This window comes from Falco peregrinus, chromosome 4 (genome assembly GCF_023634155.1).
Source record: "Falco peregrinus isolate bFalPer1 chromosome 4, bFalPer1.pri, whole genome shotgun sequence".
Classification (NCBI taxonomy): Eukaryota; Metazoa; Chordata; class Aves; order Falconiformes; family Falconidae; genus Falco; species Falco peregrinus.
In genome coordinates this window covers 91,363,697-91,386,242 of record NC_073724.1, presented here as the reverse complement: position 1 = coordinate 91,386,242, position 22,546 = coordinate 91,363,697, and the positions used below count along the sequence as shown (strand labels likewise).

At 40.8% G+C, this 22,546-nt stretch overlaps 1 protein-coding gene across 16 annotated transcripts in view; it reads left to right on the top strand.

Moving 5' to 3' along the window:
• Positions 1 to 19,139: 19,139 nt before the first annotated feature.
• The window catches only part of LOC101912757 (RCC1 and BTB domain-containing protein 2), a 34,484-nt gene continuing 31,077 nt past the window's right edge, over positions 19,140 to 22,546 (top strand). For 5 of the 16 annotated variants that reach the window (XM_027790725.2, XM_027790726.2, XM_027790722.2 and 2 more), the window contains exon 1: positions 19,554 to 22,546. Coding sequence is in view for 1 of the 16 variants with exons in the window: in XM_055801691.1 (XP_055657666.1) it covers positions 19,220 to 19,281 (62 nt within the window). In the remaining 15 variants the exon portion in view is untranslated. Of the gene's footprint in view, positions 19,282 to 19,553 lie in introns of those variants that run through there. The other 11 variants (XM_055801696.1, XM_055801703.1, XM_055801692.1 and 8 more) reach the window with 5 other exon arrangements.

The window sequence follows — 22,546 nt, the reverse complement described above, 5'->3', positions numbered from 1 at the left end:
GCTAGTCAGTATTTGTTCTTAATCATATTTTCACACATTGCAGTATCTTGTCCTTTGGAGAAACATATGGAAACAATGTCCAGTAATACTTTCCAACAACCCATATTTTTCCTGCATTATGGCACATACAGCTTAATAGATGCATCTCTGGCAGGGAAAGGGTCTGTCAGTGAAATTGCTCACAGTAATCGCATGCCCTGCAAGTCTGGTTATAGCTGCTGCTGTTTGACTTGCGGGGGGCTTTGGAGCTGACCTGTGTTGATAAAGGAAGACAACAGAGGCAGAAGGTGGACAGCCACACGGCAGATTCCTAACACCGCATCTGCTTTTCGACCTTCAGTCATCCGATCAGAAATCAATCCTAATGGCACTGTTAAACTGGCTTAACGACTACTTTTTGTCCTTGGGATGGAAAAAAGCATAAAGAGTCCTGGGTGTTTTTAGCATATATCCTTTATATTTGAAGTGACTAAGCATCTTGGGCATAAATGCCATCTAAAACAACCTCTATAATTATTTTTCACTGGCAGGGGGCCTGTGAGACCAGAGATGATGAAATAGCTTGTATCTGATGTATTTTGCTATGAACAAATAAATTAATAAATGTGTGATTCTCTTGCTCACCAAACCTGACATCCCTAAGAGAACACAGGTTCACAACAAAATTGAAACAACTTCCTAATTCCTTGGTTCACTCTCAACACATCTAAAATTAGCCTGTAAACTGCTTTAATTTTCAGTAAGAAGCCAATGTCAGCTGTACATTGCAGGAGGGGGACACAATTCCGCCGCTCCCTGAAAATAAAACTGCCAGCACAAAGAGGTATTGAATTAGGAAGTTTTCTCCAAAATCTTTCCACAATTCTAAACAGACTAATCCACACTAACTCTTTCTTCTAATTTTGCCTTAGGCTCTCTTCTAACCCACAAGATGGAAGTTTTGAGGTCTGAAACCCATTCAGCAAGAGGAACACAGCAAATTGTCTGCCATGGTTCACTGCAGTTTGGGTTTCCATCAGTCCAAACACAACTATCTGCCTTACAATTTGTGGTTCAAAACATAAAAGACTGTGACGGCTGAAGTAATTATAATATACATGAAACTGTCTGAAAAAAATAGCTAAACTCCATTTATGGAAAAAAACCCACGTTTTTGTGTTTAAAAATATTGTACGTACATATAGAAAAGAACAATAGGGAAAAGGCAGTTAACCTTCAAAGTTCAGCAGCACTTTATTGAAAGATTGTGTTGATGCTACTCAGCAAATAATTCGGTCCACCCCAATACCAGAAAATGTAGACAGTGAGGAACTCCAACAACATAGGAACAGAGAGAAATAGCACTAGGATTATTATTAGCATGACCAGAAAAGAGAGAGTTAGTCAGTAACAAGAATCGATACTAATAATTAGACCTTCAGGTTTAAGGATTCAGAAAGCAATCTGCATTTTAAGTAACCCAGTACATAATGAAACTAATAATATCCAATGTCTTTTTTATTTTTGATGTCACTAAAGAGAAATCAAGATTATTTTACTTATGTTGTTTAATATCTTAATTGTAATTTTAATGTCCAGAAAAATTGTTGATTTACATTTAAATGTAAGTGCTCAAAGACTGTGTTCAGCTTTTCCAGATAGAGCCAGAGATCAGACATTTCTAATTCTTTGTACAAATCGGAGTAAAAAAAGAACTGAGTGTGAATGAAAGTCATTTGCTCTGATGAAAATCAGCTGAAAACATCACGTATCATGGGTAGTTCACAACAGTATTATGGTATTTCTACATACACCTCCAAATGGACAACCTCAAGTTATAATCATCAAAAAATTACCCAGTAGCTCAGTACATTTCAGCAGGTTATCCTGCTGTTGCTTTGTAAGCAGCCATGTGCCCATGAAGCCCAATAGTCAGCGATGGATTTGCTCCATCAAACAAGGATTTCTGTGCCAGTCACCATCCTAAATTCCTACCATAATCAACAGAGAGAAAGGGACATCACCAGGATTTGTTTCATCTTGTCCTACAGCAAAAATCTAAAATAAAATAAATCACTCCTCAAAACGATGATTATTCTCCACTGTTTATAAAGGATACATGGATGATTGTATATGTCTACCCTGTAGATAGATACCTAAAGGTAGGAAAGATGCTCCCACCCATGATGCCTGCTTGTGTGGGGACTGGATCTGGACTCACTGAGGAACACAGACATTTCTCTCAGCTCACATCACTATAAGTTCCAGTCCCTTTTCACAGCATGAAAGACAGATTTTTTTAGATTCATTAAAAAGGGAAGATATCTGTATTTCTGTGAAGCCCCTTGCTTTTGGGAATCGAGCCACACTCCTCTTGGTATCCCACATTATGAAAAGACTCACTTTTAGCCTGGCGCTCTTCGCATAGCTTTACTTCTACCCATATTTTTTTTGGCTTATGTAATTTTCACCTGTCTCTGAAACATTTTCCCCTAGAGTAGATGCAAAGCATGCATCTGCTGGGAAGATTAAAGTATGATTTGAACAGTACTTTTTCGTTCATAATTTTATTCTTAATTATCTTGCTTCATAGAACTCCATCCTATCAAGGTTCCTGTTACTCAAGAAGAGTAATGAGCAAACTGAGGCTTCAAATATAATTTAAAACTTCCTTAATTTAGACTGTGACTCTAAAAGTTCAGCTGCATCCTGGGTTTATTATCTCCAAGGGCAAACTAATATTAGTTTGGTTTTCTGCTTCACTGTAACTGATTTTTTCCAGTTAACTTACTGGTTTGATCAGTCATTTGGATACAAAGAACCAGGAGGAAGGAGGAAAACAATGTCAGAGTTTTCTTCTCAGAGGTTGGATAGAGTATAGAAGAGAACTGGGTTAGATAGGATTGTAACTATAGCTCCTCAGAAAGAAAGAAATTCACTGAGAAGGAGTAAAAGCCAAAGAAAGACCTTCTGAAGAACAATTCTCTACATATGAAGCCCCTGCAGGGGACAAAAATGCACAAAAGAAATACTTTTGGTAAACTGGAGCTGGGAGAAACTCCTCTAGAAATTTTGAATAGTTCCACCCCAGTGTTCACAATATGAAGCTTGCACCCAGAAGCCCAGATGGCTTCCAGATGAATAAATATCTATTTTGACCACACCCCATTTAGCCCTGTTTTGCTTGGTTTCCTGTTCACTGAACTGTGCTAATCTGTACCCTTATCCCCGCTGCATGCTCTGTCACTTGTCAGGCAATACGCTTAGAAGTCACAGGCCTTGCTTCAGTCCCCTGGCAGCAAGTCAACCAGTCAGCTGGCAAAGCTGGATAATTACTGCTTAGCCCTAAAGAGCTTAACATTTGTTTGCATAGACTTGAGTCCTGGCAACACCAAGGCACTGAACCAGAGGGCAAAGTTCCTTTTCCCTCAACACTTTCCATAAGGGAAAGGACACAAGGGACTTTAAGACAGATACAAAATGGTAGTTACCAAGAAGGATTACTGGGGACTGAGAGATGTGGACTATCCTCTATGGTTAACTTGCTGTCATTATAGTGTAGAAGAGGCAGATGGGTTTCATTATTCCTTCTTTTACACTTTTATGGAAAACTGTACATGTCTCCACTGGCCTAAAGGTTTTTTGGGGATAACCTTTGCAGAGGTGCTTAGAAGAAGACCTGAAAAGTAGACTGTGGTAGAGATGAGAAAAAAAGCAGCAAGGAGACATCAGTTTACATGTTCCAAGTAAAGCTGAAGTTTTCTGTTTATTCAGTGCAACTTGCTTATGACAACTTCTGGCTTTTGAGTTTCTCCTGATTGTTATTGCTGATTTTCATGGCTGAAGCACCCTGGCTGGCTCTGTCTGGAAGGAATAACACTAGTCAGGGTGATAAGGAAGGTGCTTAAATAAGATTGAGCCACATTAAGCGCTGTTGCTCTACTGACCTGACTGCAGCCTTTCCATGACATCAGTGTTCAGTGTGTAGGATGCTAAACTGGAGCAAGGATGGCAGCTGCCGAACGGCCACCCTACATGTCACACTCATGCATGAAGTAAGGTGATCCTATGACCACAGAAGGGAAGTCTTGAAGGACTTCCTTGGTCACTAAATCTTGAAAATGCTGGCAATCAGGTTATACAATCCTGTTGGTGGTCTGAAAGTCGAAGTATCAAAAGAAGCTTCAGTATTCAACCTAAGTACCCTCATTCTTCAGTTATGTTGCTTGTACTCCCATTTAACTCCAGTAGCACATTTGCATTGCACCCTGGTAAGCACTGGGGTGATTTAAAGCTGCATTAAACATGATGGGTGCAGAAAGACAGAAGTAGCAGGACGTTTTAGAGCCCAGTGTGAGCATCATCAAAATAGCGAGGGGAGCTGCATCCTACCCCATTAGTCAGCACTGCTCTGCAAGAGCAAACATAAACCCAACTTGGAGCTGGATTTACTATCTGTTCATAATAACCTGTGAAAGTCTTCAGAGGCAGCCTAAATGGTCCAGGGAAAACCACACCTACCTTCTCACGGTGTTCTCAAGGTGTTTATCAGTCCTATGAACCAGCCCTGCTATGCCTGACCTCTCCAAACCATCTCAGTTAGATGTTTACTAAGCAAACATCACATGGCAGAGAGACAAACCAGTCCATGGTCCTTCCTGGAGGAATGCTGACTCTGCTGTCAGCCAGGGCAGATGGGAAGCATAAGCAGCCTTACACTGGGATGGGAGAAATGTGAATGTTCAGGGAGAGATTTCAGAAATGCTTTAAGCTTCAGGATTGCAGCAGAAACTTAAGAGATCTTTAGTGGGTTTTTTAAGGTTTTGAGAGACTGTGGTTTGGTGTGCACCTCTGAACCTTGAGACTCAGGTACCATAAATACATCTTTTATACAAACTTATTCTTCAAGTATATTCTACCTATGTCCCCTGAAATGTCAGTGGGGTCACAACTGTGAGGCGATCAGAACCTGCTATCTGGCAACTCAGCATCTCATAGGTTGGACTGATGACTTAGAGACACTTTGTACTTAGCATGTTTATATGACTGTAATGTGCACAATCCTTGTTCTGTGAAATTCCAGTGCAAGCTTTATTACAGTGACAATACCAATGGCTGCTTGCAACATTACTGTGTTTCTCCATTAACAGCATGCTCCTTTTTTCTGTTTCAGGTGGGGGCTTTTTTTAGAAAGGTGTGTGAGAGGCAGTTGTTGCATTTTTATGGATAAGCAGTATATAAATCAGTCTTCCAAAACATAACAAGACATCTTTTGAAAATGTGCTAAGGGTGGTTCTATTTTCTAATTACTGATGTGCTCCCTTAAATCTGTCTAGAAAAATAGGTGACATCTTAATAATTTTTTTTTGTTTACTAAGCAAAGCCTGCAACACTGGTATAATCCTGTTTTATTCTCTTGGCTACTTAAACTATAGCAGGAAGAAACATAAAACTATAGTTCTTCCATTAATGATGCATGGGAAAGAGTAACAAGCACTTAACTTTGAGAACCTCAGAGGACTAATGTACTGAAACCGGGGCCTGGGTGGAATGTAGGTTCCTGCTTCCCCATTGTTACGAAAACTGCCAGAAAGCCACTGCCCAGCCTCAGACATGAGCATCCTGAGGGAATGAGCTCAGCTGGATAACGCCCTGTTGAAAGGCCTGGGTTCTCATTAGTTTTTTCATCCTGACCAGCATTCATAGGGATACAGACAGACTGGTGTGCTCTGCACACTTGCAGATGGTCATTTTGGGGGGTCTTTGGGTTTGCTTGGTCCACCTCATCTCAAAAGGGAAGTAGCAATGGACACCAAAGATGGACAAAGTCTGGTGCTCTGACATTGGTCTCCAGCCTATGCTGCCCTATACTGCTCACAAGCAGACCATCTCTCAGGTGCTAGCACACAGTTAGCTAGCTGGGATCGGCTTTGCCCTAGGTGCCAGTGCACTGAGAGCCATTGGACCCACAGGCATACAGATCTGGAAATGGCATTTGGATACAGGTTGGGAAATGCAGTCAAGCCCTTGAGAAACTAGACCTTTGTGCACATTGAGAAGTTATTGAGATGCAAAAAACATCTTCCTACTTGCCTGGGGATAAGGAGGGAACTGCTGGGCTGGTCATGAGAGAGTTTCTCTAGCTGAATACGCAAAGAAGCCCCAGCAATTTCTGGCTACTGGCCATTGTCCAAGTGAGCCTTTCCATCCCCTACAAGGATGGAGGCCAGAAGAGCATGGTGGCTGTGACTAGAGCACAGCAGCTGGAGTGGGGCACAGCTCTATTGCTTATCCCCTTTCTTCCAAAGGAGAACTTTGCATTTCTTTTCCACTTGATCCTGCTGCAGCTCATCCACCCAGACCCTGGGACTTGGCAGGAAGGAGCAAATCAAGATGTGCTCCAGCTGCGCCCTGATGTTCCTGGAGGGACGGGGTTAAGTAACTTCAGGGCTAACACAATGCCATGGTGGTGCACCCCAGCTGCCTGGCAGCTGGAGTCCTACCATCTGGTTGCACATGCTAGCTTTTATATACATATTTTTAAGTTGTTCCATTCCCCGCGCTCCCCAGTCTGTCCCTCTTAAAATTATTTAATGACCTGTGGGCTAAAAGGTTGTTCTGTCATTAAAGTCCTCCTTCACATGAACAGAATACCTTTAGTGATGATACACCTGACTTGCAGGTAAGAAAGGTTTGGGCATGGAGCAGTGACACAAGTTTGCCCTTTAAAAACTGAGTCAGCGGAATGCACATCTATGAAGTGAACTTCTGAATCTCATAGACTCAGAATGTGGCGTATGAGGCACAGACTTTGCAAGGGTTGTGAAGCAAAGACATTTATTGTTAGTTAGTTACAGCTTGTATAAGATCATACGCGGTACGGCACTGCTAAAAGCTTTATTATTGGTCCAACTCTACTGCCCATGTGGCCAGCCGCTGCTCACTATAGGCTACTCTCTGCTGTTCATGTTCAGCAGGTGAGCTCACATTCCTCCTTTGTTTCTGTCTCACCTGGGTTTCTTCTCCTACTCCCTCAAAGTTATTTACCTCTTTGCTGCAGGATCACAGCTGCACATCGTCAAAGCAAGGCCACAGCTGCGCATTATCAATGTCAAACAATCCACTGTCTCCGTTTCCTATACCAGAAGATCTTACGGATTTCTGTGCTAAGCTAATTGGATCCGTTACCCAAAACTATCCTACTTTGCTAGCCATCTTTACAAATTAATATGTAGAACCAACATCCACATAACCAAGCAGTGTGCTAGATGTTGATAACTCTCTTCTGAAGTTAGAAAAAGGGGAAGACTGAACAGTCTGTATTTAAGACACTGAACTCTTCCACAGGAGGCCTTTTTTTATTCTTGGTCATATCTCAAATCCTTTGTGATTTTGCCCAGTGCATTTGTAGTTTAGTCCCTGCATCAGTTTTGAAAAAGAAGGGAGAGGAAATATTTCTTAGTGAGGATGTCTAACATTGTAGGATCTAAATGTTTTAGATAACAAGAACTACTAATGCACTGATGGAGAATACTTAACTGTGTGTGATTAGACTTCTGCCAGAGGATCCCAATTCAGATACATTTCTTGAACAGTCAGGACCAGTTGGGACCCTTCTGCCTTTATCTCAAAACCATTAAAGAGAGACCACCACTAGCCATCAATAAAGCTGAGATGTACACAAAGCTGTGTGACCTCTGGTACTGAAAGAAGTGGAATTGACTGTCATTAGGAAGTGACCTGTATTCCCTAAACATTGGTTTTGGAGAGTTTCATGCCCCAGACTTTAAGTTTATACCGTACAGCATGCTTGTGCATGATGCTGAGACCAAGAGGAAGTAGCAAAGAGGAGCCACATCTGAAATAATAGTAACTGTGTCTTGGTGCTTAATTACAGGTCTGGGGTAGGCACTCTGCTGAAGAATGTGATTTACATATCAAAAGTGCTTCCTGGACTTCTTCATCTGTTCCTTTTAAGAAATAGGTTTTGTATTACAGCAGAAGGATCAGAGCCCTGCTTTGGGCACTTAACAACTAGACTGTAGGCAAGATTCGATTGAAGCAATTTCACCCCATCTGTGAGAATTTCAAGGAAGACACACAACACTTGAGAGGAAGGGGGCTGGGTGAAAGAGAAGGACAAAAATACTGTAGAACATGTGTATAAAATACGTAGCAGTAATGAAAGAGAAAAAAACATAACCCTGAAAGACAAACAAGTTAAAAGAAGACTTTAAAAAAATTGATGGAATTAACTTTTCATGCAAATCAAGAATTTCAGAGGAACTATTCTGTTCCGTTGCTGAATTCTAAGGCACAATTCATATCTACAACTTCAATAAATTAATTTTACTTAAAGGGTTTTGACTTTAGGACAAAATGAGCATTTTGGCAAAACTTCTTTATTCTTCCAGTTTCTCTCCCAATAGCAAATGCTCCCCTGAATGGCAGGGCTTCCCTCATGCTTTTTGGAGTAATTTTCATTTTTCCATTGGAAGAGAAACTGACAGGGTAATTGATGAACCATCGCACACCTTGACTTGCAGTTACAGAAACATATGAAAATGCTGTGAAGTACAGTGTGAACTATTCCCCAGTGTATAAAAAAGAACATTGAAAACCTTGTGGTGGTCCAGACACCCTTGTCACTGGAAAAGATTGAGCGCTTCAGGAATATTCTAAATGAAGCTGAGAAAACAGATTGTCTGCGGCTGGTCTGAGGAACTCTGGTTTATAGTTCCAGCTTTTTCTCCCGAGCAACTTGTTTATTTTTTTTTCCCAGGTATTGTGAGAACTAATGGTTACACAACACTTTGGGGAAAACAACATGAGTTTAAAAGCAAATAATGAATTCTATTTCTATATCACATTTCCTCCAAGAAGTGCTAAATACTGTATAAAGATATGGACTCGACAGCCATCTGCTGACATTGAACTATTTGAATTAACTAAACGTTTTAAAGTATGCACAGAAGGTGCATAACAAGGCACATGGTTAAGGTATACAAAATTAGAAAGGTAATACAGCAGGCAAATTTTCTTCGCCTCTTCATGTGTTCTCAAAATGCAGGTTAATAAGGCTATGAAGAAGCTGAATGAAAACAACTTTAAGGTTGATAATAAAGACAGATAATTTAGGGATGTTCACTTCCTCAAGTAGACCCAGACTTGTTGCTTAATTGATCTACCTTCATTTCAAATTCTTGTTTTACTTTTTGAAGTTGTTTAATAAAGATGACCATCTATTTCGCTCATGTATGGCACATCTTTAGAGCTGATATACCCTAAATCAGTGCAGCGTATTCAGTGTACAACTATATATGGTACACATACTCTATAATGTGTACATAGTATAATACTATAACATTTCTGATGGCAATATAATAATTTACATTTGTACAGACTATATGATATCCTTCATTTTTTTAAGCTATTCATTTCTATATGTTTCGTTACAGTATATATAAAACATGTTCAATGTTGGATTCAGCGTGGGTTTGGTATGTCTGGCTGCCCAGCTAGTCTTGCATCACATTTCCTATACTAGTCCAAAATCTTCAGTTCCTTTGACTTTAATATAGTCCTCACATCAACAAACAGCAACGTTTCCGTTAAAAACAAAACACAAAAAAAACCCAATCCCAGAAAGCACTGAGCATTTCCTCACAGGAAGTAAGAAGTGCATGTCAGTGTTATCTCAAAAGCTAGACGCATAATTAAACATCCTCTATATAAGGACACAGAATGGTAAAAGGGCCAGAAGGGGTCAGGCCAAAGTTTTACCAAATTCTCCTGAACACTAACAAAATCTGTTCCCTGGCAGAGAGTGTTAGAAAATAACAGGGTAAGTAAATATGAAACTTCCTTTAAATATTATCCTAGCCTTCAAACGTTCATAGCTCAGAGACTTCTGCAGCTGGAGACTCTTGAGCAATCTCAGTTGATCACTCTCCTTTGACTTGTTCATGCAAACTTTTAGCACTTACAGAATCTTGTAACGGGAAATTCTGTGGGTTGAACTGCAAGGGGAAAGCCTCTTTTTATTTGAACTCTTAGGACTAATGCTGTGAATTAAATTAAAAAAAACCCACAGTTTTATTTCTTCTGACAATTAGTTTTACATGTTCACATTTTGGTAGTGATTGTAAACAATATAACATTGCTCTTGGCTTCTGATAAAATGGGATGCTTCTATCATACATACCATTCTTTTCAACATGTATTTAAAAAGCAATTGCTTGGTTTTGTTTAGCTTTCCAACAGCCCACAGAGTGACTTGCAAATTACTGCCAGTGAAAAAAAATGCATACTGTTTTTAAGACATTTGTGTCAAGCAATATAAATCCCACAAAACCTGAGATATCAATGTCATTATCTAAGGTTGCTTTATATGTTCCTTGCCAGAAAGCTAAGACCAACGATAAAGCATTTGGCTAAAATTAGCACTTACTTTGTCTTTCAGTAACACAGTTACAGAACTAAAGGCGATTTAGTGAAAATTTTACACCTCATCACATATATGCCACCATAATTTTTACATTTTAAGTTTAGAAACTTAAAACTGCTTTATTCATTAGGGCAAAGGAAATGTCTCTGAGGTGTCTGCCCTATAGAAAGCAGATGATGATAATGGATATGATACACTATCCATAGATAGCTTTCATACTGCCTCTCTTATTATTTATTGATAATGTCCAATAACGGAAAATTGATCTATTTTATCCTTGCCATTACTAGATTCAGTGTAACCAGTTTTGTTTTGTTTTGGAATTATAAATCAAGTATGCAAGTGGATTTTTCTTTTCCACAAACATTTTCACACACATCCTCAGTGAGTGACACAGATGATTACATCAATGTCACCTTCTTTCAGATGTCTGAATAGCTTGTATAGTCACCACTGGGTTGCATGACTTGGATCAACTTTTTGCAAGAATACTTTATTCACTCTCTTCCAGCCTAATTTAAAACAAAACAAAACCAAACAAAAAACTTTCACTCTGTTTCAGATTCTGTTTCCTTGGATATTTTTCTGAGGATATGACCAGGAAGTGCATGCAAAATATACCTATGCACAATACACCAATAATCATTTTTTTTCCCTCAATTCATCCCTATGCATGTAGGTCTTTGCCTAAAGCCTTGACCTCCAGATTCTTCTTTCCTTGGACTGTTCCAACAAAAATAAAACTTAAGACAAAGCCTTAAACCCCATAAACTCATCATACCTGGACATACAGCCTGAACACTTGACCTCTGAACATCCAGACTGCCTGTTAGCTGACTTCCCAGCAGACTTGGCTTGTGGTAGCTAGGGCAGTTCAGGGATAGTGCACACCAAGCACTGTTTCCGTTAGGCTCTATGGACAACACTGCTCCAAGTCTGCTCCCTACAGACTCACTCAGTGCTATCTCAGCAGGCTTTGCACCCTCAAATACTACACACTTTCAGCAACATGCCTTAATTTTACTTTTCTTGAAAAACTGCAGGGAAGAAGACTGTGGAGCTGAAACTTTTAAACAAAAGGTAATAAACAGTCACTTTCAAACACAATGAACTGAAAAAAACCCCACAGACATCAATAAGTATTACATCTGAAGGCCAAAGGATGTTAAACAGCACAGATGAGCTCCAGGGTCAAGAGCTATGCAATGTCGTTGGCCAAGGTCTGACCTTATGGAAAACACAGCCCTACATAATCTGGAAATGAGTCAGGGTATGCCTCTAGGCTTCAGGGCCAGAGGCTGCATCCTGGCCACCTACTCTTTAGTAGAGGTATAGTCAAATATGTCCTCGATCTTTGTGTGAATGAGAACTAGAATCAGCTGTGCATAAGTTTTACTTACTGCCTGTCTCTTATCACCAAAGTAGGTAACTCCAAAAATGGCAAAAGTGGTTCTGTTGACTGAAAGCATGACATTTTGCTAGAGTAAAATTCTTGAATATAGTCTCATTTTAATATTACTTTGCAAGAACAATGCTTTGAAGCTCTTTAGAAATTGCCAAATTTCTTCTAGGTCAATTCAAGTCCAAGTTTGCATCGAACAATTAATTAGACCCACCATGAAGTCCCACCTTCTCATCAAAAGCTATTTTAGAACCTTATTGAAATCACTGAGACAACTGCAAATAGTGCTTTATTTGAAATATGGAGGAACTTGCACCTTTCTGGGAATTCCCAGTTCTCAGTGCTTCATGTGTATTGCTATTTCATTTATTGCTCCAGACGAAGTTTAAATGAAGGGAAATGGACAATATAAAATCTTGCATCACATTATAGCTAAATGTCGGACTCACTGAAACCTTTGTTTAACAGGATGAGCACACTTAGCCAGATCACATGTGCATGTTAATTATAGCAAGAAAGACAACAAAATGTCAATAGCTAAAACAAATCCTACCAACAGGAAATGGTTATCAAGCTATGATAAAATGTTTATCAGGAAATGTTGTTATGCTATCCAAAACATTTCCTGCCTGTAACATTTTTTGTGGGAAAAAGAATGTCTGTGGTGCTAGAAATAGCATCTTTGCAAGGAATAACAGCACTTATAGAAAATGGTCATAGTCACAGTTCTAGTTTCTGACCTGTTTTGTTCTTTGTACACAGTATGAATTAACTTAAAAAGAAAACTGCTTTCAGAAGTTACATGGGCATTCATTAAAGTTTGAACTTCAAAATGAACAAATAATTAAATGCAAAATTTTCATATGTATTGTCTAAGCAATGTAATCATTCAGGAAGTGAAGCCCTGCTCCTTCTCTCACTGAGATTGATAATGAAACATTATTTCTGTTAGTATATCTCGAAAAGATCAAAAAGGATTAGACTGAAAAACAGTACTATTGAAGATGTCAAAAGAGCTTTACTCAAGGGGAAGAGGAGCCAGGGATTATCTATTGAAATGTTTACTCAAAACAAAAAACATGAAGAATTCTATTTCCATAACCATGACCTTTCAAAACCAGGAAAATCCTGATTTGTTGTAAGCATAATGGGTATTATCAGAAAATTGCAACAAAACTGACATTTTCATGTAAACAAAGTTCTGACAGGATCAACCTATAAGACATTACTGAGTATGGAAGCAAAATACACTTCTACACTTGTTGCTCTATCAGCTGTGTGAAGACTAACTTGTAGTCTGTCGTTACATTCTTAAAAAACTCCATTTAAAAAAAAAAAGTCAACTTCAATGGATTTTTAAAGGGAATTCAGCCACTAAAACTGTGTATTTTGAAACATTAGGATATTGTGAAGTCAACTTTTTATTAATCAATAATACATGAAAGACACTTTGCTTTGATTAGAAACTGCTGTTTGTTCCTATTTTAACTACAGAGTGTAATGGAAATAATGATAGAATCCTAAAAGTGGAAAGGACCTCAACATGTCATCTAATCAACTTCCATGACCTGAATTAGGATCAACAAAATATGTATTTTATATTAAATATATATGTATATATATTAAAAATATGTATATGTATTACTGATATACAAACTCAGATTATGGAAACTACAACCTCACTGAGAAATCTATTCCCAACTTCCTTACTATTTCTGTGAGAGCAGTTTTCCTTATTGCCAAAGCTGAATCTCTTTTACTTCCATCTTTCTCCTGATCATGTACCTCTTTGCAATAGCATTTTTCATCCTCTACAGTGTTCTTTCCCCTCAGTCCTTTCCTCTTCACTCTAAGGAGCCCTATTCCTTTAGTCCTTCCTCAGCTCTGTTTTGTTTATTAAGTTTTACTTTCCTTGAACTACTTACAACTTTCTTGAAACACAACTTTCCACAGCTGTTCCACAGCTCTCTGGGGCTCACATACCCGGGGGTAATATTTCTTTGAAATGTTCTCAAAACCAAGAAAAGGGCAATGTTTCTTTTCTATCTTAAGATACTCTTATTAAACATCCCGGTATGATGTTTATCACTTTTGCGATGACATGATGCTGCTGGGATAGCTAAAATTAGACTGCCTTCCAGTACACTGCCAGTCCTTCCCAGCTTCATATAATCAAAAAATGTAATGACTATCATCCAGGTCATTAATGCAAATACTGTAAAGGACTGGACCCATGACAGACTTTACAGTGTTTTATTAAATACATTCAAGTAGAGAACCATTGCTAACTACAGTGAAAAAAGTTACCACCACATATGGCAATGAATTTTTCCTTTCTGTTATTTGAGTAAGATCCACAGCTATGAGTGTCTATAATGAAAGACATTCTCGTGTGAAATGTCCTACATATTATCAGAAGCTATGGAAATACCTCCTCTCCTCTGTATTTGACTGGTGCAGCCATCAAATCACATACATCTGTCACTTAGAAGGTTAAAATCAAATATAACCACAGAAAGGTTAGCACTACTAATTTTACACTACTAATGTTCTTGCTAATTTTATTTATGTTTCTGGTAGTGGGCTATTAATAAAGCATAGATTAACAAGGCAAGTAGCAAGGAACAAAGCAGGGCAGCACCAAGATAATGTAATTAGAATTTTAGGGATTGCTTGGATCTTGGTCAGCTGGAGAAGAAAAACATATTAAAAGGCAAAACTGTCAAGATAAAGCTACTTAACCACAGTAATCCGTTTTGTTACAGTGAAATGACTTGAGGTATTGATCCATAGCGACTATAAGGTACTTCATGCCCAAGTCTTCCGTTGATATGAGGCAGGGATGTGGTCAGAACACAAAACCAGACTTCACGAGTTTGAAAATTCATGAATCCACCAGTATAACTGAGCGTCCTTAGCCTTTATCTGCTAAGATGCTTTCTACTAGCAGGAATGTACCAACCTCAAAGCACATCAAAATGTTTCATTGCTTTTTTGGACCTTTGTCCAACAGAAGATGACAACTCTTTTAAAGTATCTGCTTCTTGGCAACTTCCCACTCCTTTAACTTGCTGTGTCTGCTTCAGTTCTAACAACTTTGTATAAACCCAACCCTAAATCTCTTAAACTTCCTCCCATCTCACGTCTGTTGACAGAACTTATCAGCGTACAGTTGCCTTCCACTTAAATTATTTTGCTTCCACAAAGGTCACAATGGTCGTCTTGTGCTGTCTAATAACTCTGCAGACAACAGCAGTTTCCCCTGGTGTTCATAACTGAAATGTCATCACCCAAAATCACAACACAAGTAACGGAAACCCTGCTCCTGAGGTCAGAAGCTGGTTTTATTTTGACCTGAAAGGACTCCTAGCTTTCTCACTTTCTTCCTGCTGACAGACTCGCTAAGAAACAACACAACAAGAAGTTTACACAGCACCTTTATTTTATGACCAAATTTAGCAAAGTAAGTCTGTACCTCTGCCACCTCTATCCAGTACAGTAGTTGAGCTCAGGTACAGAAATTGTAATTACTGAATGAGAACTACAAAAGCCCCGAAATGATATGCCAGTCCAAAGCTTTCTTGTCATCCAGGAAGTACAGACACCCTTCCCAATGCTTCAGATTCTGCAGGGAGATCTATGAATGAATGTGAGTTCAGTCTGTCTGTAACCACATTTGACAGAGCTGGATGGGTGCCAGGGGCAGCATTCAAGACAATATGCTTTGGCACGCTCCATCCAGAATTTTGAGCATCAAACTGCTATGAGTTCAACATGCTGGGGGCAGGTGACAGCTCTAGATGGTACTGTGGGAAGACAGTCTGCATGTGGGAAGAGATGATACTTCCAAAAATACAGAGCTACCACTTAGATGTTGCAGATGATAATTTTCTTCAATGTTTTTGAACAAAAAATATTAGTACCTCCAAATATCTCCACTTTTACCGAGTCTCTAAAAAAACCTGATCCGCTCTCTGCTTACTCTCTATGGCTTCCTTAGGTCCTTAGTAATAATCCCTCCATCCTTCTCCTTGTGGTATCATGATTATACCAAGGTGTAGCAGACTGACTACTATAAGCCAAGGGTTTGGAAGCAAAATCTCTCCCTGCGTGAACTACTTGGTCTAAGCCCTTCCTTTTCTTTGTAGTCCTGGAGAACATGGCCATGCTCTATGCTGCTTCTGGTTTTGTAGTCACAGAAGAGCATGATCTCCGAAAGCCCACATGGGAGTCTGCAGACCGCTGCACCATGGCACTCACGACAGCTCAGGCTGGCCTACAGACCTGCCCAGTGACTCCTGGTGGGCTTGGAGAATGCACATGCTGTGAAGGCAAGCAAAACTGCTTGGAGAACTTGCATCCTGAAACACCACTGGTGTTCTGAGCTGGTGCTTAGATATTAAAAAAATAAGCAACTTCATATGGAAGACACAGTACTGAAGAGAAGCAACTGAAACCTTGTGTGGAGTACCTTGGTGCTTGGACTGGTAAGCCAGTTCACTGATTTACAACCATTTGATTCCTGCTATATTCTTATTTATGTCTACTTATATTTTTGCAGTGTACAAAATAAACCTGCCAGATTAAAGCAAAATAAACATTAGCTAATCAGAAAAGAAAATTTGGTCAACTTCAATCAAGTTATTCTGAAGACCAAAGGGAACTGCAGAAATTCAAGCGAAAAGTAAATTAAGAGGAGATACGAAGCTCAAACTGCAGCGGCCAACAATACATTGCTAGTGGGAAAAAAGGAAAATACAATCCTGGTGTGTACTCACAAGAGTGTTTGTAAGATGAGAGAGGCACATATTCCCTTCCATTCAGTGTTGTTGAGTTACAAATCTGGCATTACATTTAGGAAAGAAGAAAAACAAACTGGAGACAGCTCAGATGAAAGAAATCAAATAAGACAGGTGTGGAACAGCTCATATGTAAGGAAAGGCAGAAATAACTAGGTCAGATTTTTACTTGAAGGCATAAAAAATGGAGACCATTTTCCATCTTAACTGTCAGAAATTTGAGCTCCATTTCTGATTTGAATTCCTGTGGCTTTAATTTCTCTATACTGCTTCTTGTTATGGCTTTTTCCTTTAAATTAAAATGCTGCTCAATACCTAATATTTACTCATTGTAAGGAACTTATAAACTGTAATCACCTTTAAGCTGTTTTTAATAAACTAAACAAATAATCTCTTTACCTATCACTTATTTTCAAACCATTCATCATCTTTATGCAGCCTTACCCCATTTGCAACTTCTCTATCAAAATGAATAGTAGCATTATATCCAGTGTCCCACTAGCTGGCTTAAAATACTTATTACTGGAGGCAAATTACCTGTAAACTACTGTTGAGTCCTCTCTTTGTACATTCAGGAATGACATTAGCTTTTTTCACTTCTACATCCTCTGGCATTACACTTTCAGTTGTTGTTCACTGATCTCAGTCCTTTATCTAAATGTTCCAGAACACAGTTTCTCTGCTTGTAGGTCTACAACCATCGCTTCTAGATTTAAGGACTTCATTGTATTGAACTGTACTTTGTTTCAGTGGGTCAAATACACCATCTGTTCCACTGACTCTAAGTGTGACCTTCAGTCTAACGCAGTACACGCACTTCCTTGAGTTAAACAGAGCATAACTTCTATAAAAACGTCCAATTCTGTTTTAAAATGTGCACTGAAGAATCAATAAACAGCTCACAGCCCAAGATGAAACTTTTTTTAGGGGACAATTACTCTTTGCTTTACTGCCAGTCTGAAAATGGACAGCTTCAGCTTTCACTGGGTCTTGTTACCACTATCTGCTTGACCGAAAATTTTGGGTGTATTATTAACATTTACACATGCATCTGAGATCCAGCAAGTTTTTTCCCCCTGTATTGTGTTCAAGAAAACAGAAAACTGAGAAAGAAACATGGAAACAGACAGTAAGTTGCTTTGTGTTATAAAGTGATCACTTTATTCTGCATAAAGAGAAAACAAAACTACTGGGCACCACATATAGTCCTTACTGAGCCCAGTGCGCTAAAAATTCATCATCTTCTGTCCCACACTCTATACAAATCATTATGGATACCTCTTTTGAATGAAGAAACCACTCCTAGCAAAAAAATACTCTCCGTTTTATCTTGGAAAGAACCAAAGTGACTGAGCCAACAAAAAAGAAAATGTACACCGTTTGCAGATTACAATGCATTCAGATGCATGCACCGGAAGTTGAATGCATTTTGAAGTGCAAAAAATACTGGACAAACTTAAAAGGAGATAGTGACTCCACCGACCACCACAGTCAGTGGCAGAGAACATGCATGCATCAGGGACATCAGGAAAGAGCATTGGTAGTTGGTATAGCGATACAGGCACTTCATGCATTAAAGAACAGGATGCAAGGCACATGTAGCCTATCGCATGACTGTCATATAACATAGCAAGTATGGAGACCATGTTGTCTATACTCCTTCGGTAACTTAAGGACAAGTTCTTGCTACTTTAGGTACTTACACAAGCCTCATTTTTGGACATTCAAAGTCTCATTTTTGGACATCCAAAGTTGTGTATCTAAGTATATCAATCTTTAAAATATCAAAGCATCCTTATGAGGCTGTCATTCCTACAAGAAAAACTGAGAGCTCCCCTAGGTGATAAAGGAATTCAATTTTCAATAGAAAGTTAGATCCCTAGCCCCAGAGCAAACTCTTTCTTTCTGCATACAGTTCCCACAGCAATAGCCTGTGTCACTGGGTACCAAAGCAAAGGTCACTGAACACACACAGCAAGATTTCAGGGTATTATCACACCCGAGGTAAGAGCCATAACCGAGTGAAACAGCCAGGTTGTTGGTGTTAGCTAAACTTTTCAAGGCTATCCTCTTTGGGTTATCCACTTAGTTTTAAGCATACATCTCAGCAGAAATAGAAAAATACCTATATCCTCTCACTTCCTTTGGGGGGTGGGAATATTGCACGTCGGAGGAGCAGAGCAATACTGACACTCCCCTGACAGCCGCCTGCGACCACGCGCCTCTCGCTGTGCTGCGGCCCCAGGTGCTGAGGCCCAGGCCGCAGCCGCGGCTCGGTGTAACGCGGCGGGGGCTCCCAGCGCTCCCCAGGGCAGCCCCAGGCCCAGGCGGGGAAGGCCCTGCCGGAGCAGGCACGCAGGGCTTCCCGCGGCCCCTCCGCCTCAGCTCAGCAGCAGGGAAGCGCTCTCCGGCAGACAGCAAGCGGCTGGCGCTCAGGGCCAGCCCTCGCGGGGCAGCCTGCCCAGCCGCCCTACCTACGCCGCGCCCGGCGGGCCGCTTCCCAAGCTGCCGCTGCAGTAGGTGGATCCCTGGGAGGCGCTAACCCCCTTCCCTCCTCCCTCCCTCCCTCCCTTCCCGCCCGAGGAGGCGCCTATGCGCGGCGACGCCTTCCCTTGTCTCACTGGGGGGAGGACGAGCCGCGGCCCGCGGGGAAGGTAAGCTGCCGAGGAAGGGGATCGCTGGTGCCGCCGCCCCCCGCCCTGCGCGCTGGCGGAGCCCTGCCCGCCGCCCCGCTGAGGAAAGCGGCGGCCGGACCGTCGCGCGGGGTCTGGCCCCCGTTCCCGCCCCGCGCCAGCCGCTGACGGGGAAGGGGCGGGGAGCGCGGGCGGTGCTTCCCAGCCGGCGCCCGGCAGCGTTGGCTGCGGCCCTGCGGCGGGGCGGGGCGGGCCGGGCCGCCGGCGGCCTGCCGGGTGTGCCGGGCCCGGGGCCTGCGGCAGCCTGCGCGGGGGGGCCTGCGCTGTGGGGGCGAGGCCGAGGAGGCCGCCCGGCCTTAGGCTGCTCTTCGGTCACCCCGCCCGGGGCCATAGGCGGGGAAGGGCGCTGTCGCCTGCTCTGCTCGTGCTGCGTTCGCCTGGGGCGTCTTCCTCTGGCACCTGGTGTATAAATGGCTGATAACGCGGGGGTTGCAGCCTCTGGCGGCGAGTTAAATTTGCGTCGCATGGGAGAGCCCTGTCGGCAGGTGTGCGGGCCAGGCAGTGCCTTCGGTGTGCTCGGCCGGGTGGCCAGTTACGGCTTTAAGGATGAGAAAGAGTACTTGGGACACCAAGGGTTGTTCATGCGTGGGAGATGGGAAGGTTGCATTGTATTTCCTCATGGAGACGAAATTTCTAGCATTGGTGATGAAAAGAGAGGGCACAGTCAGCAAAGAGTTTACTGGAGATTATGAGTGGAGCAAGGTGTGCAGGCGGTGGTGGCCGTGCATCCTCAGCAGTGGTGGCTGTGCACCATCGGGAGCCGTGTGGGCTGCGCTTATGTTGTAGGATGTGAAAGTAGACGTGGTGTGAGGGAAACATGTAGAAATCATGACCCTGCTGGATGTGGGGTAGGAGAGCTAATACTGTCCAGGCATGAGAAATAAATGTGACAGAATGACACAGGATGTGAATGGTGTGATGGACTGTAAAGTAACAGGAAGAGATTGTGTGAATAAAAAACCCCTGAAGCATATCGTTGCTTAGAGAAAGCAAAATTTGAAGAGCTTTTGATGGTGTCTGCTGTAGACCACAAGAGTTGTATTTGGATAAGGATATTGCTTACTTAGAGGTACTCTCAGGGATTATGTCACAGGTGGATTTCTTTCTTAGATACAGGTAACAGCATCATTTGGGAAGGGCATAAAGAGATTGAGTTCTTACATACAACTGCTGTAAGCTTGCCAAGTAAGCACTGAATTGCTTCAGACTTGTTTTCAGTCGATACTGTGAAAAATTCTGAGGAGAGCCGGTTTATTCGTCAGCTTGTGATCTTGGATCTCATTTTTAATTAGATTAAATAAATAGGAATAAATTAGAGGACTAAACAGAGACAGGTTTGAAATTCCCAGTTTTAGAAGGGTTAACTTTGAAAAATCAAGAGGATTAATCAGCGATGTTAGTTGTACTGGAGTCCTGAGGGCCTTGGAAGCAGAGAAGGTATGAAGCTGTTTTATGCCAAAGGTAGAATCTATTTGGAATTTATATCAAAAAAAATGAGAAAGGTCTTTTGAAAAGAACTTTTACCCATCTCAAAAAGGATTCTGGGAATAAAGACTAGGAAAAGGATGGGTAAGCAAAGAAAAATATGAGAGAAAATGCAGCTGTAAACCAAAAATTGACAAAAAACATTTCTGGGTTAGTTATAGGCAGCTGTTTTTTAAAGCTTCTTTAATCATGTAAGTGAAAACAAGAATAGTGGTAAGACCACTGAGTGGTAAAGCTGAGGTAAAATAACCGTGATGCATATGGTCTGTTGCAGTTTGGTGGAAGCTACTGCAGCAGGTAGATTTAATACTAGATGCTTAAACTTGCACCACAAAGAATAACATTTTGTCTCTTAATTAATTTTTAAGAATTGGGAAACCTCTATGTGTTATGTCTAATCCAATGGTCTTGCCACTTAACATTGGTCAGTTCCAGTATCGGAAGGCTGTTAAATACATACCCAAATGGGCAGTTGTGCAGTCATTTAGTCACAGAGGAAATGGGTGAACTTTTCTTTCATATACACATTCTATTTGCTGTTGTAGTTCTCTCTTCTGTATCTTTCTATGCAGACAGCTATAACTATAAAAATTTAAACTATCAGAATTCTCAGCTCCAGGTATGTAATACCTGTTATGTGTGTATATCTTCATATTAGGTATGCGTTTATGTATATGCATTTGATGTATATACGTAGGTGAATTCTGACTTTGCGTCAGGGAAAGATTGCACCATCCTCCACCTGCCCAGGTGCTGCATTTTGGGTTCATGGTAAGTGCTCTCGCAAGTGCCCAGTGTTCTAGGGAAGCATAAACTACAGCCAGATTCATGCTGGAACCATGCTAGACGTTGTCTTGAAAAAACTCTTCTCTTGGTGACCCAACGTGTAGCCCTTTTAGCTGTAGGCAGGAGCCCTTATCATGGACAAAGGCCCCAATGTGCAGAAAGACCATGCTAAATGGAAGCAGGCAAGGAATGTAGAAAAGAAAGCCATGTGGTTTAGTAATGTCTGGGGGGGTTATTAGGATTTAGAATGTTTTAGAGGTTACATTTTATAAATTAAAGCTTTTAGTCTAAATGAGGCTACAATGACCTTCCTTGGACATCTAAGACAGTGTTAGAAGTGTAGAACCTTGAATATTTCTTCTTTAACAGCTAGAGCAGATTGTGAGGTCAAAGATCCATCAGCTAGACAGCTCAGTGTTTGGCTGGATCGGGTAACTGCAGACTGCTAACAATTTAGGCTAGGTGAGATCCCTTGAGAGGGGGCTTAACAAAATGCGTGCATTCTCATGCTGTTTTTCTCTTAAATGCAATATAGTAACTATGATTACATGGTAACAGAAGGGGTCTTTCCAGACATGCTCTTCCTGTGGCATTGAACTGATGTCCAGTCAGGCTCCCAAATGCGGGTGCAATGACACCTAATATGCAAAGCTTGTACATGGTTTATCCTGAACAATTTCATGGCCTGTTAGTGTTTCTTAAATTCTTAAAGCTTTAATATTTTCTGTACTAAGATTCTTTAAGTTTATACAAATGTAATAGTTATTACTTTCACATATTTATTGCATTATTTTGAATTATTTTGCTCTGTTACATTAACACTTTTTAAAAGTTCTTCTAAAAGGAAATCTTTGGAATACTTTTATTTCCCTAAAGCTGATTCCTTGAACTCTCATGTCAGAAGGTCAAAATGAAGAACAAGTACAAGTTTCAATTCTGCCAAATCATTTATATG